The 13,487-nt window shown below is 55.4% G+C and overlaps 1 protein-coding gene across 1 annotated transcript; it reads right to left on the bottom strand.

Moving 5' to 3' along the window:
* Positions 1-1,013: 1,013 nt before the first annotated feature.
* Positions 1,014-13,282, bottom strand: XNDC1N (XRCC1 N-terminal domain containing 1, N-terminal like). Its single transcript, XM_088140383.1, has 9 exons — positions 13,125-13,282; positions 12,218-12,356; positions 11,301-11,456; positions 11,055-11,221; positions 6,540-6,616; positions 6,126-6,361; positions 4,762-4,840; positions 3,509-3,657; positions 1,014-2,959 (listed from the first exon to the last, which is right to left on the bottom strand). The coding sequence occupies exons 1-9, from the start codon at positions 13,167-13,169 to the stop codon at positions 2,781-2,783; spliced, it is 1,227 nt and encodes a 408-aa protein (XP_087996509.1). The 5' UTR covers positions 13,170-13,282; the 3' UTR covers positions 1,014-2,780.
* Between the last annotated feature and the right edge of the window lie 205 nt (positions 13,283-13,487).

Genomic DNA, 13,487 nt, shown 5'->3' on the forward strand with positions numbered 1-13,487 from the left:
GCAGGACCCCGGCGCCCGGGAGACGGGCAGGCGGCGGGGCAAGCCCTGGCGGCGCCGCCCGCTGCCGAGCTCCGTCCGTCGTCCGTCCGTCCGGAGGCGCGGCGTCCCCGCCCGTCTCCCGGGGCTGCGGCAGCCGAGCCGCGCGGAAAACAGCCCGCCGAGATAGAAACGGGGCCCCAGGAGGGCCGCCGGCTCGCTGGCCCGGCAAACAGGCTTGTTTACCCGGAACGCGAAGGGCGAGGCGCGGCGGGGGCGGCCTCCAGGGCCCGGGTGCCGCTGCAGAGAAGGGAGCCGGGCACGCAGGGGCGCCCGGGGGCGAGCCCGGGGCAAACGGCTAAGCCGCTAACGGGCATGCATTGCCCGTCCCTACAACAGTCCTTGAGGCGGAGAACCGGGAACTGGACGGGATGACGCCGGCACTCAAGGCGGGACCCCCGGGGGTGCCGGAAAACGGAGGGCGAAGTCCTGGGCAAGAGCCCCCCCCGATGATTGTGGGGCCCTTCGGAAGCATCCAGAACACGGAAAAGAACCATCCGGCAGATGAGTTACTTCGGAGTTTGAGCGCATCTCTTGGTGAAGGCCCCTCCCCAAAGGAGACTCTCAAACAAGATCCTCAAATGCAGGGTTCCTCCAACTCAGCGACTTTGAGAGGGGTGGACGTCAACTCCCAGAATTCCCCAGCCAGCCATGTTGCTGAGGTTGAGGAACCCTGCTCAAATGGATCAGATGGGACGTGGCTCATCTTTCTGGAGAGCAAGCTGCCCCTCCAGGCTCTCTCCATTGTGCCCCACCAACTTCCCCAGAAGAGGCGGCAGATCCATGAAATGCCAACCCGGGGATCCCAGGACACCCGCTTATACAACAGCCTCCCTCCCAAGATCCAGAGGACCCCCAACCCTCCCAGGTCATGAGGAGCTGGCTCTTCCCCCAGGCGCTGGGCCAGATGCCCGTTGAGCCCAGTGGAGCAGTAGTTGTGTTGTGAGTCTGTTACGGTGCCTCAGCTACTGTATCATTAACTTTAATTCGCATTTTGCAATTAGAGGTTTTATTAAATACATTTTAATAGATTTGATGGCACGTAATCAATCCATTGACCATTACCCACCCAGGTTATGTACATCAGATGGGTGGCCGTGCCAATTCTCTAAACAAAAAGACATTCACTCATGTGTTGCAGTCCTCCAAGGAGCTCACGGGCTCCCCAAATGGTTGACTGCTACATGAAGCAGAGGGTGAGCAGACATACCATTGCAAAGGCTTTGGGGAGCTCAGATATATGACAATTGTGTGGCAAGACTTCACCTGAAGAATTCTTGGACGGATTCTTACTGCCGTTTTAATTCTCAAATTATCCTAAGTTTCTCTCCTTCATGAGGTCCAGGTAAGCAGCAAAGCCCTCCAAGGGTTTCCTCAAGTCAAGAAAGATTCATTCCAGTCTGTTGAAGCAGCATTACAGGTGAAGTGGGGACCCGCTTGGAAGCCGAGGGCTGCAAAGGTTCTGGGGTTGCAGGAGGCAACGCAGCACTGCAGATATTACACAATGGGCCCTCCAGCATGACGAACGAGACGCATTATCCTCCCGAACTTTCTGGCTGTTTGAGCTCCTTCAAAGTGGCAAGGCTAACACTCTTTGGGCTCCCTCCAGGGGCTCAGCCCTCCACGTCCTGAAGGGCCTGGCCACCAGCTCCCACTTGGCTTCCCTTGTCTACCGGTCCCACAGCACAGCTGCAAAGTTCTGCTCTCAGCTCCTGAGTGGGCAGCCTTGGGCCAAATCTTACGCTAAGTTCTGCAACACTGGGGGAGGTTTACAGATGAACAAGGGAAGAATCAGTGCCAGGCTGAGGCTAACCCTTCAAGGCACCGCCCCAAATGCTGCGTTAACAAGAAGTGGGCGGCAAGGCCACGTGTGCAATTCCCCATGTGACAGCCCTCTTCTCCACGGCACACCTGTCTCAGTGCACCAGGCAGCTTCTCCCGCCCCTGTTCAGCGCTGCCAAAAAGCCACAAGCACATCTGCTCAGAACACACAAGCTCCAGGAAAGCAACTTTCTACAGGTTTTGAAAATGTTGCCTCGCCACGTTCTTTCAGTGACCAGTTCGGGTTCTTTGGACAATTTTCAGGCTGCAGGGCTGCCCTCCCCTCACTCCTGCCATCGCCACTTCAAGAGGGCAAGGAGGATGCCTCATGCTGAATGCAGCACAACCTGGGGGGCACGAAGCTGAAGGCTGGCAGCCCCGAGTGCCTTTAAAGGACCTCCCAGCCCTGCCACTTTCGTCCCATTGGGGCAGAGCAACAGCAGCTGTTCTGAGCCTTCCTGATTACGGCCTACAAACCCCCCCCCACAGAAACTGGAAGGCACGAATCAAATCACACCCTCTTCTCCCCACTCAAAAGAAAAGCAATATATCGTGCTGGCATGTTAGCCTCCTAAATATTTGGAAGTTTGAAATGTCCAAATGAATCACACCACAAGGTTTCAGAAAACCCCCCTTAGTAACTGCACCGTGCTTGAGGTCCCCCTCAGAGACAAATGGCGGATGATTTGGGGCTCACAGAGCTCAGTTCAGCACCTCTGATGCCCCCGAAGAGGTTTGGAATTGATTCAACCTCTCCAACTGTTGCGTTCTCCCCAGTGCTGTGCATTCAATCCACAAGGCCTCAGAGCTTGATGGGGCGTCCGCCGGGCGACTCCCAGCCCTTCCCTAACGTTGGACACTGGGGACCGGGTGCAGCCGATGCCTTCCGCCCTCATCTCTGGGGATGTGGAAGGGATCCATGGCTAAGCGTCTTCACCGCAGCTGCTCGCATGGCCCTCCACCTCGGAGGCAGGAAAAGAGACTTGGCAGATGGGGCAGTCCACCCAGGCTTCCCACAGGGGCGATGAAGAAGCCCTCGCCGTGCCCACCTCTTCTCCGCAGCCAGAGGCATGAACTGGCAAGACCTGGGCAGGGAAACGACCTGTAGGGGAAGAAAGTGAAGGGTAGCAGGTGCCACCCTCTTCCCACCACAAGCCGCTCTGGGGATTCCCGAGATCCAGCGTGGCTCCCAAGGCACACAGGCAGGGCGCCCACCTCTCCACGCCCACAGGACACGCTCAACGTTTGCAGGGAACTCGAGAAGGCGGGGGCAAGGCAATTCTGCAAACGCCACGGGGGGATTTAGAGAAGAAAATTCCTAAGCCTACTTTAGGGCTTGTCAGAGTTCCTTTCACACGCACATAGCCCAGCCTACCCCACAGAGAGGCTGCTGTGAGGAAAAAGAGGAAAAGCCGCCCATTTAGGCCGCCTTGAGCTCCTGTGTGAAAGGCGGGGCACCATTCTAATAGATAGATATAAAAAAACACCAATTTTCTAGATGTCAACCCCAAACTCACAGCCCTGCCCACCCTGGCATTACAGAAGTGGGGGGCTGGAGGCACAGTGTCCCACCCGCCGGGCGTCTCCTCTGTCCTTGCCACCTGCTGGGCTTCTCATGGTCCTCTTGGGTCCTTTCTGGGGTCTGGCTCACCAGCACAGATTGGGCAGGTGCCCAGCGCAGCATCTCCTTCTCCGGACATGCTCTCTTCTTCCTCCTCCTCCTCCTCTCCATCTTCCCTGGTCCGTGGCTTTCCTCTCTGGCCGTGGGCTCTTCCCACCCTTCGAGAACTATTCCTAGGTCTGAAGAAGAAACCTATTTAAAAGGTTAAAAGCCCCCCTTACCGTCATGTACCGACAGCTTGGGTTATCGGGGTGGGTGGCCTCTCCCTTCCAATCCTCCTATCCCGGCTCAGGTCAGAGATCGGAGCCCTCTTGCAGCCCCCCTGGAGGTCAGCCGTCGTAAGCAGGGACCTCCCAGCCAAGTTTTCCCATCAGCCACCTGCTTCTCGACTCTGCTGGCTGGGAGTCCTGAGAGGGGCAGGCGGTGGACGGTGGCAGTGAATCCAAACTCCCCGAAGCGAGACCTTTTGCAGTGACATGCTTAGGGGAGCCAACTAGGTGACAAACACTCATCAAGGAAGCAGCCCCCTTTTCATCAAGCTCTGGAGACAACGGAGCCCGTCTTGTGCCCGAGCACCCCCTGGGGCGCCCCTGCCCCGCCCCCTCCTGATGAGCAGAACCCCCGGGGCCTCAGCGCAAGGCTGTCTCCCCTTTTCCTGAAAAGGAGGCGCTCTTAGGCCCTCCTCCCAGAGGAGGAGAAACCGCTTCCTTTCAAGGGTTCGCCTGCGCAGGCCACAGCCTCTGATCTCATCCTTTGACGCTGAAGCGCTCCAGCCACGGTGGGCTTCGCATCTGAGAAGGATTCTGCATTTAGGGAAAGGGCCCTTCCTCAGTTTCCCCAGGCAGTAATTTTGCAGGGGGAGGGAGGCAGGCAGATGGGTGGGGGAGAAGACCAGAAAATAAATCCACGAGAACCCCCTGGGCTCAAGCAGCCTTTCCCCCAATCCCACAGTCCCAACCTCGTTCCCCGGACAGTCAACACCAGAATCAAATCTGTTGGGAAAGTCATGAACTCCTCACTTACTTATTCACTAGGGCTGATCAGGACCTTGAGCAGCGCGTACCGTTTGGCCCTGACTTCTGGCCCCTCACCCCCGTGGAACTGAATGAACGCAGACCTACACGCTCAGCCGTGCAAACTGGCCCGTCTGCCCCCCGCCCTTCCCGGTGCCAATTCTCCCCGCATCAGCAACCATCTTTTGCATCGTGTAGCGAGCCCTAACAGGCCTGCCAGAAAGCCAATGGGGAGGAGGAGAAGCAGGAATCCAGGCACAGGCACATCACCTCCCCCTGCTGCTGTGGGACCCAGGTCTTCTCTTCGTTTTCATGCGACTGCTCCTTGCTGACTGCTCCTGTTTGGGCCCTGCGGGATAAAACAAGCCGGCAACATAAATCACCCGGGAACAGCTTGCCAGTTAAAGAGCAGCCTGCGGAGATCAGGGTGATTTTCAGGATCCCACAACAGAAGGGATCGTCAGCAGGGAACTTCAGGGGCCCTGCCAGGCACAGCTGTGGCATCAACCCTTAGCTGTACTTTCTGAAGATGAAACAAGTTTATTACAAAGGGGTGGAGGTAAAAATGTTTTTATCCAAGCCTTTTCATTTTTATACTTCTGGTTTGAGGGGTTCTTAAAAAAATAAAGAATTAACTGTTTCATTTTCTAGCATTTTTGTGAGCTGCCCCGAACCAATAAGGACAGGGGTACCACATCGATTTCTGAATATATAAAAAATATAGTGAGCCAAAGGCCCAAGAGGCCGCAGCACCCCACGGACCGTACGTGATCTTGAAAAAGCTCCACAGGGCCAGCCCTGGCTTGCAGTTGGGTGCAAGGCCAACAGGAAGCCCCGGGTGGGGTTCTGGACAAATCTGGAAGTCGAAAAGCATCTTGGAACCAGGGAAGGCAAGACGCCTCACTCGTTGCCAAGTCTGACGTGGGGGAACCTTTGCAAGCACACCATCTCAAAGAAGAGACCCACTCAGCTCAAGTCCTTGGGCCCCACCACCATGTTGTGCACAAACGGAGATCTGACAGATTGCGCAACGAAGGGGGGTCCTGAGCCAGGAGCTGTTACCCACAGGGAGGCCAGAACATTGCCCTGGACCCTATTTTGCCACCCTGAGCCCCCACCCAAACTCCACCACCAATGAGGCCCAACATTTAAGCCATAAGCCAGCAGTCATCCACTTGGATGCTCCCTCAAATGTATTAATTTGTAGTGATCACGCTGACCGAGAATGATGGTGGGAGCCAAATTCAACATTCTGGAAGGCACCAAGTTAGCAAAAACTTCCCTCTGGAACAACAGCTGCAGTGGAAGGCATGATTTTAAATGTCAAAGAACTGCAGCAGAAAGATTTAAAACCTAATATTCTATGAGTTCCTGTAGATTTGCCCACAACCTCAGTGATTTCACAGAGGTTTTGAGAGCGCCAGACCGAAAGCAGGTTTGTAAAATCCCACCGTTCCTCTGCGCTCCCGTCCCCGTTTTTCTGAGGAAAGCAACCTCTGCTAATGTCATGATTCTGGGCAGGAAGCCTGTTCACCGCTCTAACTGGCACCTTTGGGCGAAGCCCGCGTGGCTCCCCTGCCCTCCAGTGGCCGCCCAGAGCATCTCTTCCTGGCTCAGCCTCACCCAACCCTCACCCGGTGCGCTGGGGCGCTCGGCTGCACGCTGGGCCCGCCCAGCCTTTCGACTCCTTGCAGCGGGTGGCGGAGAGCCAGTTGGCAGGAGAGGGGCTCGCTTGCGGACAGAGGCTGCAGCCTCCAGGACCAGCCGGGCTGGGCGGCTCAGGCAAGGGGGGCTCAGCCCCTTGTGGTGGGAAGCCTGGTCGAGCCGATGCAGCTGACTCTTGAGCAGCGTTTCCTCCTCGGTGCTAGGCCTGGAGAGAGGAAAGCAAGGAATCCTGGGTGAAGTACGGGGTGGGTTCTTACCCAAACCGAGTGGGCAGAGCTCTGCTTCCCCGACATTTCAGGGAGCTGCTTAAGATACGATTCCACCTCTCCACGACAACAGTGGCAAAGCAGCCAGAGCAGCCCACCACAAAGACGGGTACTTACGACGGCCCTGCCGGGAAGAATGTCCCACCAAAGGCTGCCCTGGAGGGCCACGGCTTTGCTTGAGACTCAGGAGAAGCCTAGGAGGGATGCAGAGAAAGGAATTTACTCAGCAGAGGCATGCCTTGGGAATACAAAATGTTAAAAAGAAGGCAAAGGACAAGGAGTAAAGCCCTTCTGGTAGATGTTTGCCCCAGTCAAACTGCTCTGGGGAGGAGAGAGAAGAATCTCGCCTAAAAGCTACCTCCCAGAATAGGTAAGAACTACAGTAACCAAAATAAAAGGGTCACCTCCTCCCTCAACGAAAGCCAAAACTACTGAAGGCACATTCTAAAAAGGCCTTGTGAGAGTTCCTGAAAAACCATGGGGGGGGGGCAAGTGTCTCACCAGGCCTCCCAGAGGAAGAGCCTGCCTTCTGACCCACACCCCTCTTGCTCGAGCAAGGCCCTCACTGAGGATCCCGCAGGACGGCTGGATCGTTACGGACAAGGCGGCCCCAAGTTGGGCTTGAAGGGGGATAACCAGCAACTTGATTTGGGCTGGGAAAATAGGTGTGACTCTGCAACTGTTACCAGCAATCTAGACAGTTGTAGCTTCCAAGTTGTTTCCAGAGCCAGCCCCAACAGAGTGAGGGCAGGAACCCAACCCCGGGGTGACGAAGGCAGGAATCCGCCTCACCAGCCTCCTGGTCCCGGTACAGTTGGCGGGCACTGGGCAAAGGTCCCCTATACAACTAACAGCTGAAGCTGGGCAAAGGTTTCCCCGGCTACAGACTCCAGCTGCTGTTCAAGAAGGAGCCGTGAACGGGCTGATGGTCCCGAAGTCACAGACCAGCTCCTTCAGGAAGAGGGCACTTCTGTCCATTCGCAACTGGTGCTTCAGAGAGGCAAACGTTGTACGGGCAAACAGCAGCTACTACAATGTATTGTCGAAGGCTTTCACGGCCAGCATACGATGGCTGGTGTGGGTCTTCCGGGCTGTGTGGCCGTGGTCTTGAAGTTTTGTTTCCTAACGTTTTGCCAGCACTTGTGACTGGCATCTTACAGCAACCAGAAAAATCTGCGGTAGCTGAACATGCTCTCAAGCACACTGGACACAAAATCCTATTTGAAAACACAGAGATACTGGACAACACCAACAGCCACTATACCAGGCTATACCGGGAAGCCATTGAGATTCACAAACACCAGCACAGTTTCAATAAAAAAAAAGAGGAGAGTCTAAAAATCAACAAAACCTGGCTACCAATCCTGAAAATTACAGCCTGCAAAAGGTCAACGAACTCAGCTCAACCACCAGGACGCATGAACAATTCACACAACGAACATGCTAATCACCCTCAGCAGCCACTCGTTAACAACTCAATAGAAAAAACCCTAATCCCCAGGAAGATACACACATATGCAGACACCAAAACAAGCAGCCACTTGTTAATCCAACCCCCCCACCCCCCCACCCCCCACCCCAATCCCCCCTCAGATCTCTATAAATACCCACAACAGGGTCACATCATCCTGGGCACAGAGAGAACCGCTCCTGTCTGTGCTCCTGTCCTCTGAAGATGCCGGTCACAGGTGCTGGTGTGCTGGTGAAACATTAGGAAACAAAACTTCCAGAACACGGCCACACAGCCCGGAAGACCCACACCAGCCATCCTATTTGGCTGCATTCGCACAACACAGCCGGTCTGGTTACTGCACTCACCCATGTTGTGGGTCTGCACAATGCATGTTTTCCATGAAATGCTTGGAAAAGAAAATATGTCTAAAGGCACTTGCTAGATCTGATCTTTAACTGACCTGGTTCAATTTGTCTTGTGAACACAGCAGCTGAGAAGGAAAATTCCCTCTAAATCTCTCCCCCCCCCTCTCTCATTTATCTGTCTGTTCATCTATTATCTATCTCTACCTATCTCTCTATTCTCTCTCTAATCTCCATCATCTCTATCTCTATCACCTTCTATCTATCTCTTTCACCTACCTGCCCATTTCTCTCTCCATCATCTATCTATCCATCTATCCATCTATCCATCTATCTATCAATACAACCTGCAAAAGGTCAATGAACTCAGCTCAACCACCAGGACGTGTGAACAATTCACACAATGAACATGCTAATCACCCTCAGCAGCCCCTCGTTAACAACTCAATAGAAAAAACCCTGCCTAATCCCCAGGAAGATACACACATATGCAGACACCAAAACAAGCAGCCACTCAGTAACCCAACCCCCCCATGCCCCCCCAATCCCCCCCTTCCCCCCCCCGATCTCTATAAATACCCACAAAAGGGTCACTTCACCCTGGGCACAGAGAGAACTGCTCCTGTCTGTGCTCCTGCACTCTGAAGATGCCGGTCACAGGTGCTGGCGAAACGTTAGGAAACAAGACTTCAAGACCACGGCCACACAGCCCGGAAGACCCACACCAGCCACAGCAGCTACTACAATTTAGTTTGAGCATTTTCCCCCACCAGTTCCTGACAAGCCCCAGATTGGCTTTAACATCTCCAAGGCATTGCCAGTCCAGCAACATAAAGTTGAGAATCATCAGCATTCTGATTATTATATGCCATCAAGTCGTTTTCAACTCCTAGACCACAGAGAGATTTTCTTCAAGACGATCTATCCCTAACCTGTTCTTTCATGTCTCCCAACAGTGCACCCATAACCACTGTAACTGAGTCCCTGCACCTTGCTGCTGATCAGCCTCCCCTTCTCTTTCCTTCCACCTTTCCCAGCATTAGAGCCTTTTCCAGAGAGTCTTTGCATAATGTGTCCAAAGTAGGACAGTTTGAGCCTGGTCATTTGTGCCTCAAGTGGGTTGATTTATCCAATGATCCATTTGTTTGTTTTCTTGGCTGTCCACGGTCTTCTCAGGAGTCCTCCCCAACCCCAAAGTTCAAAGGCATCATTGCTCAAAGTCCAACTTTCACTTCCATAGGGGGCCACAGGGAATATCATGGCTTGTACGATTCTGATCTTTGTAGATATAGACACATCACAGCATTTGAATATTTTTTCCAAGGCCTTCATGGCTACTCCACCAAGTGCTGGTCTGCGGCGTATTTCTTGACTGCTGGTTCTTTTACTGTTGATGGTTGAGGCTAAAAGCCATCACACCCACCCCTTCGATATCTTTCATTGCCAGTTCTAAAGCTAGCTGTTCTACCTGTTGTCATTAGGTGGATCTTCTTTATATTTAATGTTAGCTTTATATTTAATGTTTTCACTTTGCTCTTTGACTTTTATTACTAAGGCTAGTAGACCCTTTGCATTTTCAGCTATCAGGGTCGTGTCATCAGCATTGCGCAGGTTATCAATGTTTCTTCCTCTGCTTTTAAACCACGCTCCTCTTCTTCTTCCAATCCAGCATCCCTTTATATTCCACATGTAGATTGAATAAATAAGGGGAGAGCATGCAGCCTTGTCGCACTCCTTTGCCAACCTCAGCCCAAACTAATGGATGACCTCCCCCAGCAGTTTCATATAGATATCAAGCAACATGGGGGAGGGGACCAACCCCCACGGTAGCTTAGAGTGGAGTAGCCATGCTCAATCCCTCTTCCCCACAACTACCAACTGGAACCCTCCCCTCAGGGAGGAGAGGAAACCACCAAGTCCTCAATCCTTGCAATCAGTCTAGAGAGATGCCAGGGTCAATGGGACTGAAGATCACTAAGAGGTTTCATAGGACAGTTCCTGACAAAACTCACCCATCTGAGCACCTGAGTCTTTTGCAGTGGTCAGCCATAACAAATTTAATATAACAATAACTGGTGTTTCCATCCCATGTCTGGGCATGACTCTTGACTGAAAGGAATTTAGGTAATTAGTTTCCTCTAGGACTCCCTCTTTATCCCCAAGGGAAGGTTGGAGACTGGGCAGAAGCTGTCCATCTTGGCTGGACTACGAGAAAGCCTCTTCAGGAGAAGGCATATCATCGTCTCCTTCAAGGAGAGCAACTACCTCCTTTGCTCAGAGAAGCATTAATCACCTCTTGAATTCAGCCTGCCATATCTCTTGACTACCCAAAGGAGCCAGGTTGGACAGGGGTTTCTTTTTTTAGATAACGGTTAAACTAAAATAACAATTAATTAAAAATTCTTAGACCCTTTATTTAAGTCAAAGCTCCACTGGGTTGAGAAGTGTGATCCCATTTCATCCACCTTTTCACTGCGTATCTTAATAGCTATGTAAATTAACCCCATTGGAAACGTTCCGGTTATCAACCATATTGGCCGTAGCTTCCTATTACATTGCTGCTGATGAACTGTAATTCTATCATCAGCGTAATTGTGCCTGGTCTCTGTTTGGCTCTATGAGTCTTTAGATCAGTGTTTCTCAACCTTGGCTACTTTAAGATGTCTGGACTTCAACTCCCAGAATTCCCCAGCCAGCACACTGGCTAGGGAATTCTGGGAGTTGAAGTCCAGACATCTTAAAGCAGCCAAGGTTGAGAAACACTGTTTTAGATGCTCCATTTTGTCCCAAACCCAAACATCTCCCACAGAGCCATACCTGACAAGGGGAGGAGGCGGCTGGATCCGCTTGGCTGTCCTCTGTATCCCGCGGAGTGCGGATGCGGAGGAAGAAGAGGCCAAACTGGGTGTGCCTGTTGAAGGGCTGACTGCAGATGAGCCGGACTCGATCCCACTTCTCAGCCATAGCTGAGGCCAGCAGGTCCCCTGCGGACACAGCAAAGCTGACGCTGAGCAAGCCCAGCTCCAACCCCAGATCCTGGACCAGCACCTGCCTTTCCTTTACCTTCTTTAAACATCCGGACCCCAGAACGATTCTTGTTCAGTTTGGCGTCTGCTGGGCCCATCAAGGTGGTGGTGGGCAGCAGAGTGAGGTAACTCTGATCTGGAGGCCAGGAGGATCGCCCCACATCTATCTGGAGGAAAGCAGAGCCACAGTTCCCTGGAAACCAAAACAGGAAACTCTGTTACCGTTGAGCCAAAGCTGCCTTCTGCCGACACAGCCTCCCCTTTCTCTTCCCTCGGGCTGCGTTACAGCACAACCACAGAGCCAAGGATCCAGCTGTCAGCGAATTCAGTTACAGGTAGTCAGTTACAGTTAATGATGGCAATTGGGACTGGGATTTCCTTCGCTAAGCGTTGCGGTCATAAAGCCAGATGTGACATGACCACATCGCTTAGCGACGGCAATCCCAGCACTCCTTGTTGCCGTCGTTAAGCGAGTCCCAGGTGGCTCACAAGCAGGCCAGCAGGTGGGTAAGTGGCTGCTGCCAGGCAGGGGAGGGTGTGAGCGACTTACCAGAGCGACTTACGACCTTCCCTGCCGGCTTCCCCATTGGCTTCGCTTGGGGGAAGCCGGCAGGAAAGGCCGTAAATGGCAATCGTGTGACCCTGAGATGTTGCAACTGTTCAAGTGCAAACTGGTTGCCAAGTGCCCGGATCGCGATCACATGACCGCAGGGATGCTGGGATGGCTGAAACTTCGGGGATCGGTCATAAGTCCCACTCAGTCAGCGCCTTCGTAACTTCAAGCAAAGGCTGAATGAGTGGTTGTTAAACGAGGACTACCTGTAGTTCCATTTAGGCAAATGTTCACACCTTTTTCCCCGTGCTCCTGCAGCAGCCCCGGGAGCCGGAGCTTGCCCCTTCCCTCCGCGCCAGAAGACCAGTTCACGGCACGCTCACCACTCATCCCGGGCTTACCCACGTCGATGTAGCCGATGCAGCTGGCGTGCTCCAGCTGCAACTCCGCTTTCAGCTGCCGGCTGCGATCGGAAGGGCAGCAGAGCCAGGGCTGCGGCTCTTCTTCCAGCAGCAGGTTATCCACGGGGTATTTGGGGTCCTGGCGCAGCAAAGCGGGAGGGAGGGAGAGGAAAGCATCGGTCCAGGCTCAGTGCCGCTGGAAGGGGGCCGCCGAGGGGCAGCTCGCCAAGGAGAGTCTCGTGGACTCGCCCACCGAACCACCTTTCCGGCGTTTGAGACGGACACGGGGGCCGGAGAATTACGCCACACCCCGAGCGCTGCGCCCGCGGTTCACCGCTCCGGGCCCGGTTCTTCGGGGCCTCGCGGCGGCTTTCGCTGCCGCCCACCACGGCGTCCCTCCGGACCGGCGACGGGTCTCTACCGCGCCAGCCGCCAACCCCGCGTGCCGCCAGGGCGCTTTGGCCGCGCAGAAGCCGAGCGGGCCGAAGGAGCCGCCTCGCGGACGCCCCGGCCGGCCGCCTCTGCTGGGGCAGCGCCCGCAGTCCGCCGGAAGGGCCGCTTCCTCGCGGCTCCCGCGCGCTGCGATCCTCCCCGGGGCCAGGCGGGCAGCCGCCCCGCTCACCCTCCCCCGCGCCGGGACGCCCCGCCGAGCCGGGAGGGAGGAGCGAGCGCGAGAGGCCCTCTCCCCGCCCGAGGGGAGCCGGGCGCCGCCGCGGCTGGCGGCCCCGGCGAAGGGCGCGGCCCCCCGGGCTTCCAAGGCGGCGGGGGCCCCGGGGCCGCGGAGGCGCCTGGGCCGCCCTTCGCGTTCAGGCCCCGAGGCTCCGGGCCGCTGCGCCGGGGCCGCGAGCAGACACGGGCGGGGCGCCCCGAAGCGCTCCGGGACCCGCCCGCCCCGAGGCCGCGTCACCTGCGAGGAGAACGAGACCACGCCGCGGATCCTCAGCGGCGCCATCGCCGTCCCCGCCGCGCGGCAGGACTACAAGCCCCATCGCCCCCGGCGGCGGCCCCGCTTTTCCCGCCAACCCCGACTTGACCCCTCGCTCCGCTCCGGATAGGCCGATGCGCCTCTCGCCCTCTGACGTCATACACTTCCGGCGCCGGCCGCCAATAGATCAGCCCCGGTAGAGGCCGCCGTGCATGCCGGGAGGCGTAGTTCTTCCCGACCCACTGCGGGGAGCGTCTGACAATGCCTCTTCCCTGGAAGAAGCGTGGAAAGCACGCCGCTTCCTTCCAAGCTCGGATGCGCCGCGCCGCGCCGCGCCCTGCTCTA

This window comes from Python bivittatus, unplaced genomic scaffold (assembly GCF_059951505.1).
Source record: "Python bivittatus isolate LINGU-HERP-01145 unplaced genomic scaffold, Pbiv_v1 ctg000340_np1212, whole genome shotgun sequence".
NCBI lineage: Eukaryota > Metazoa > Chordata > Lepidosauria > Squamata > Pythonidae > Python > Python bivittatus.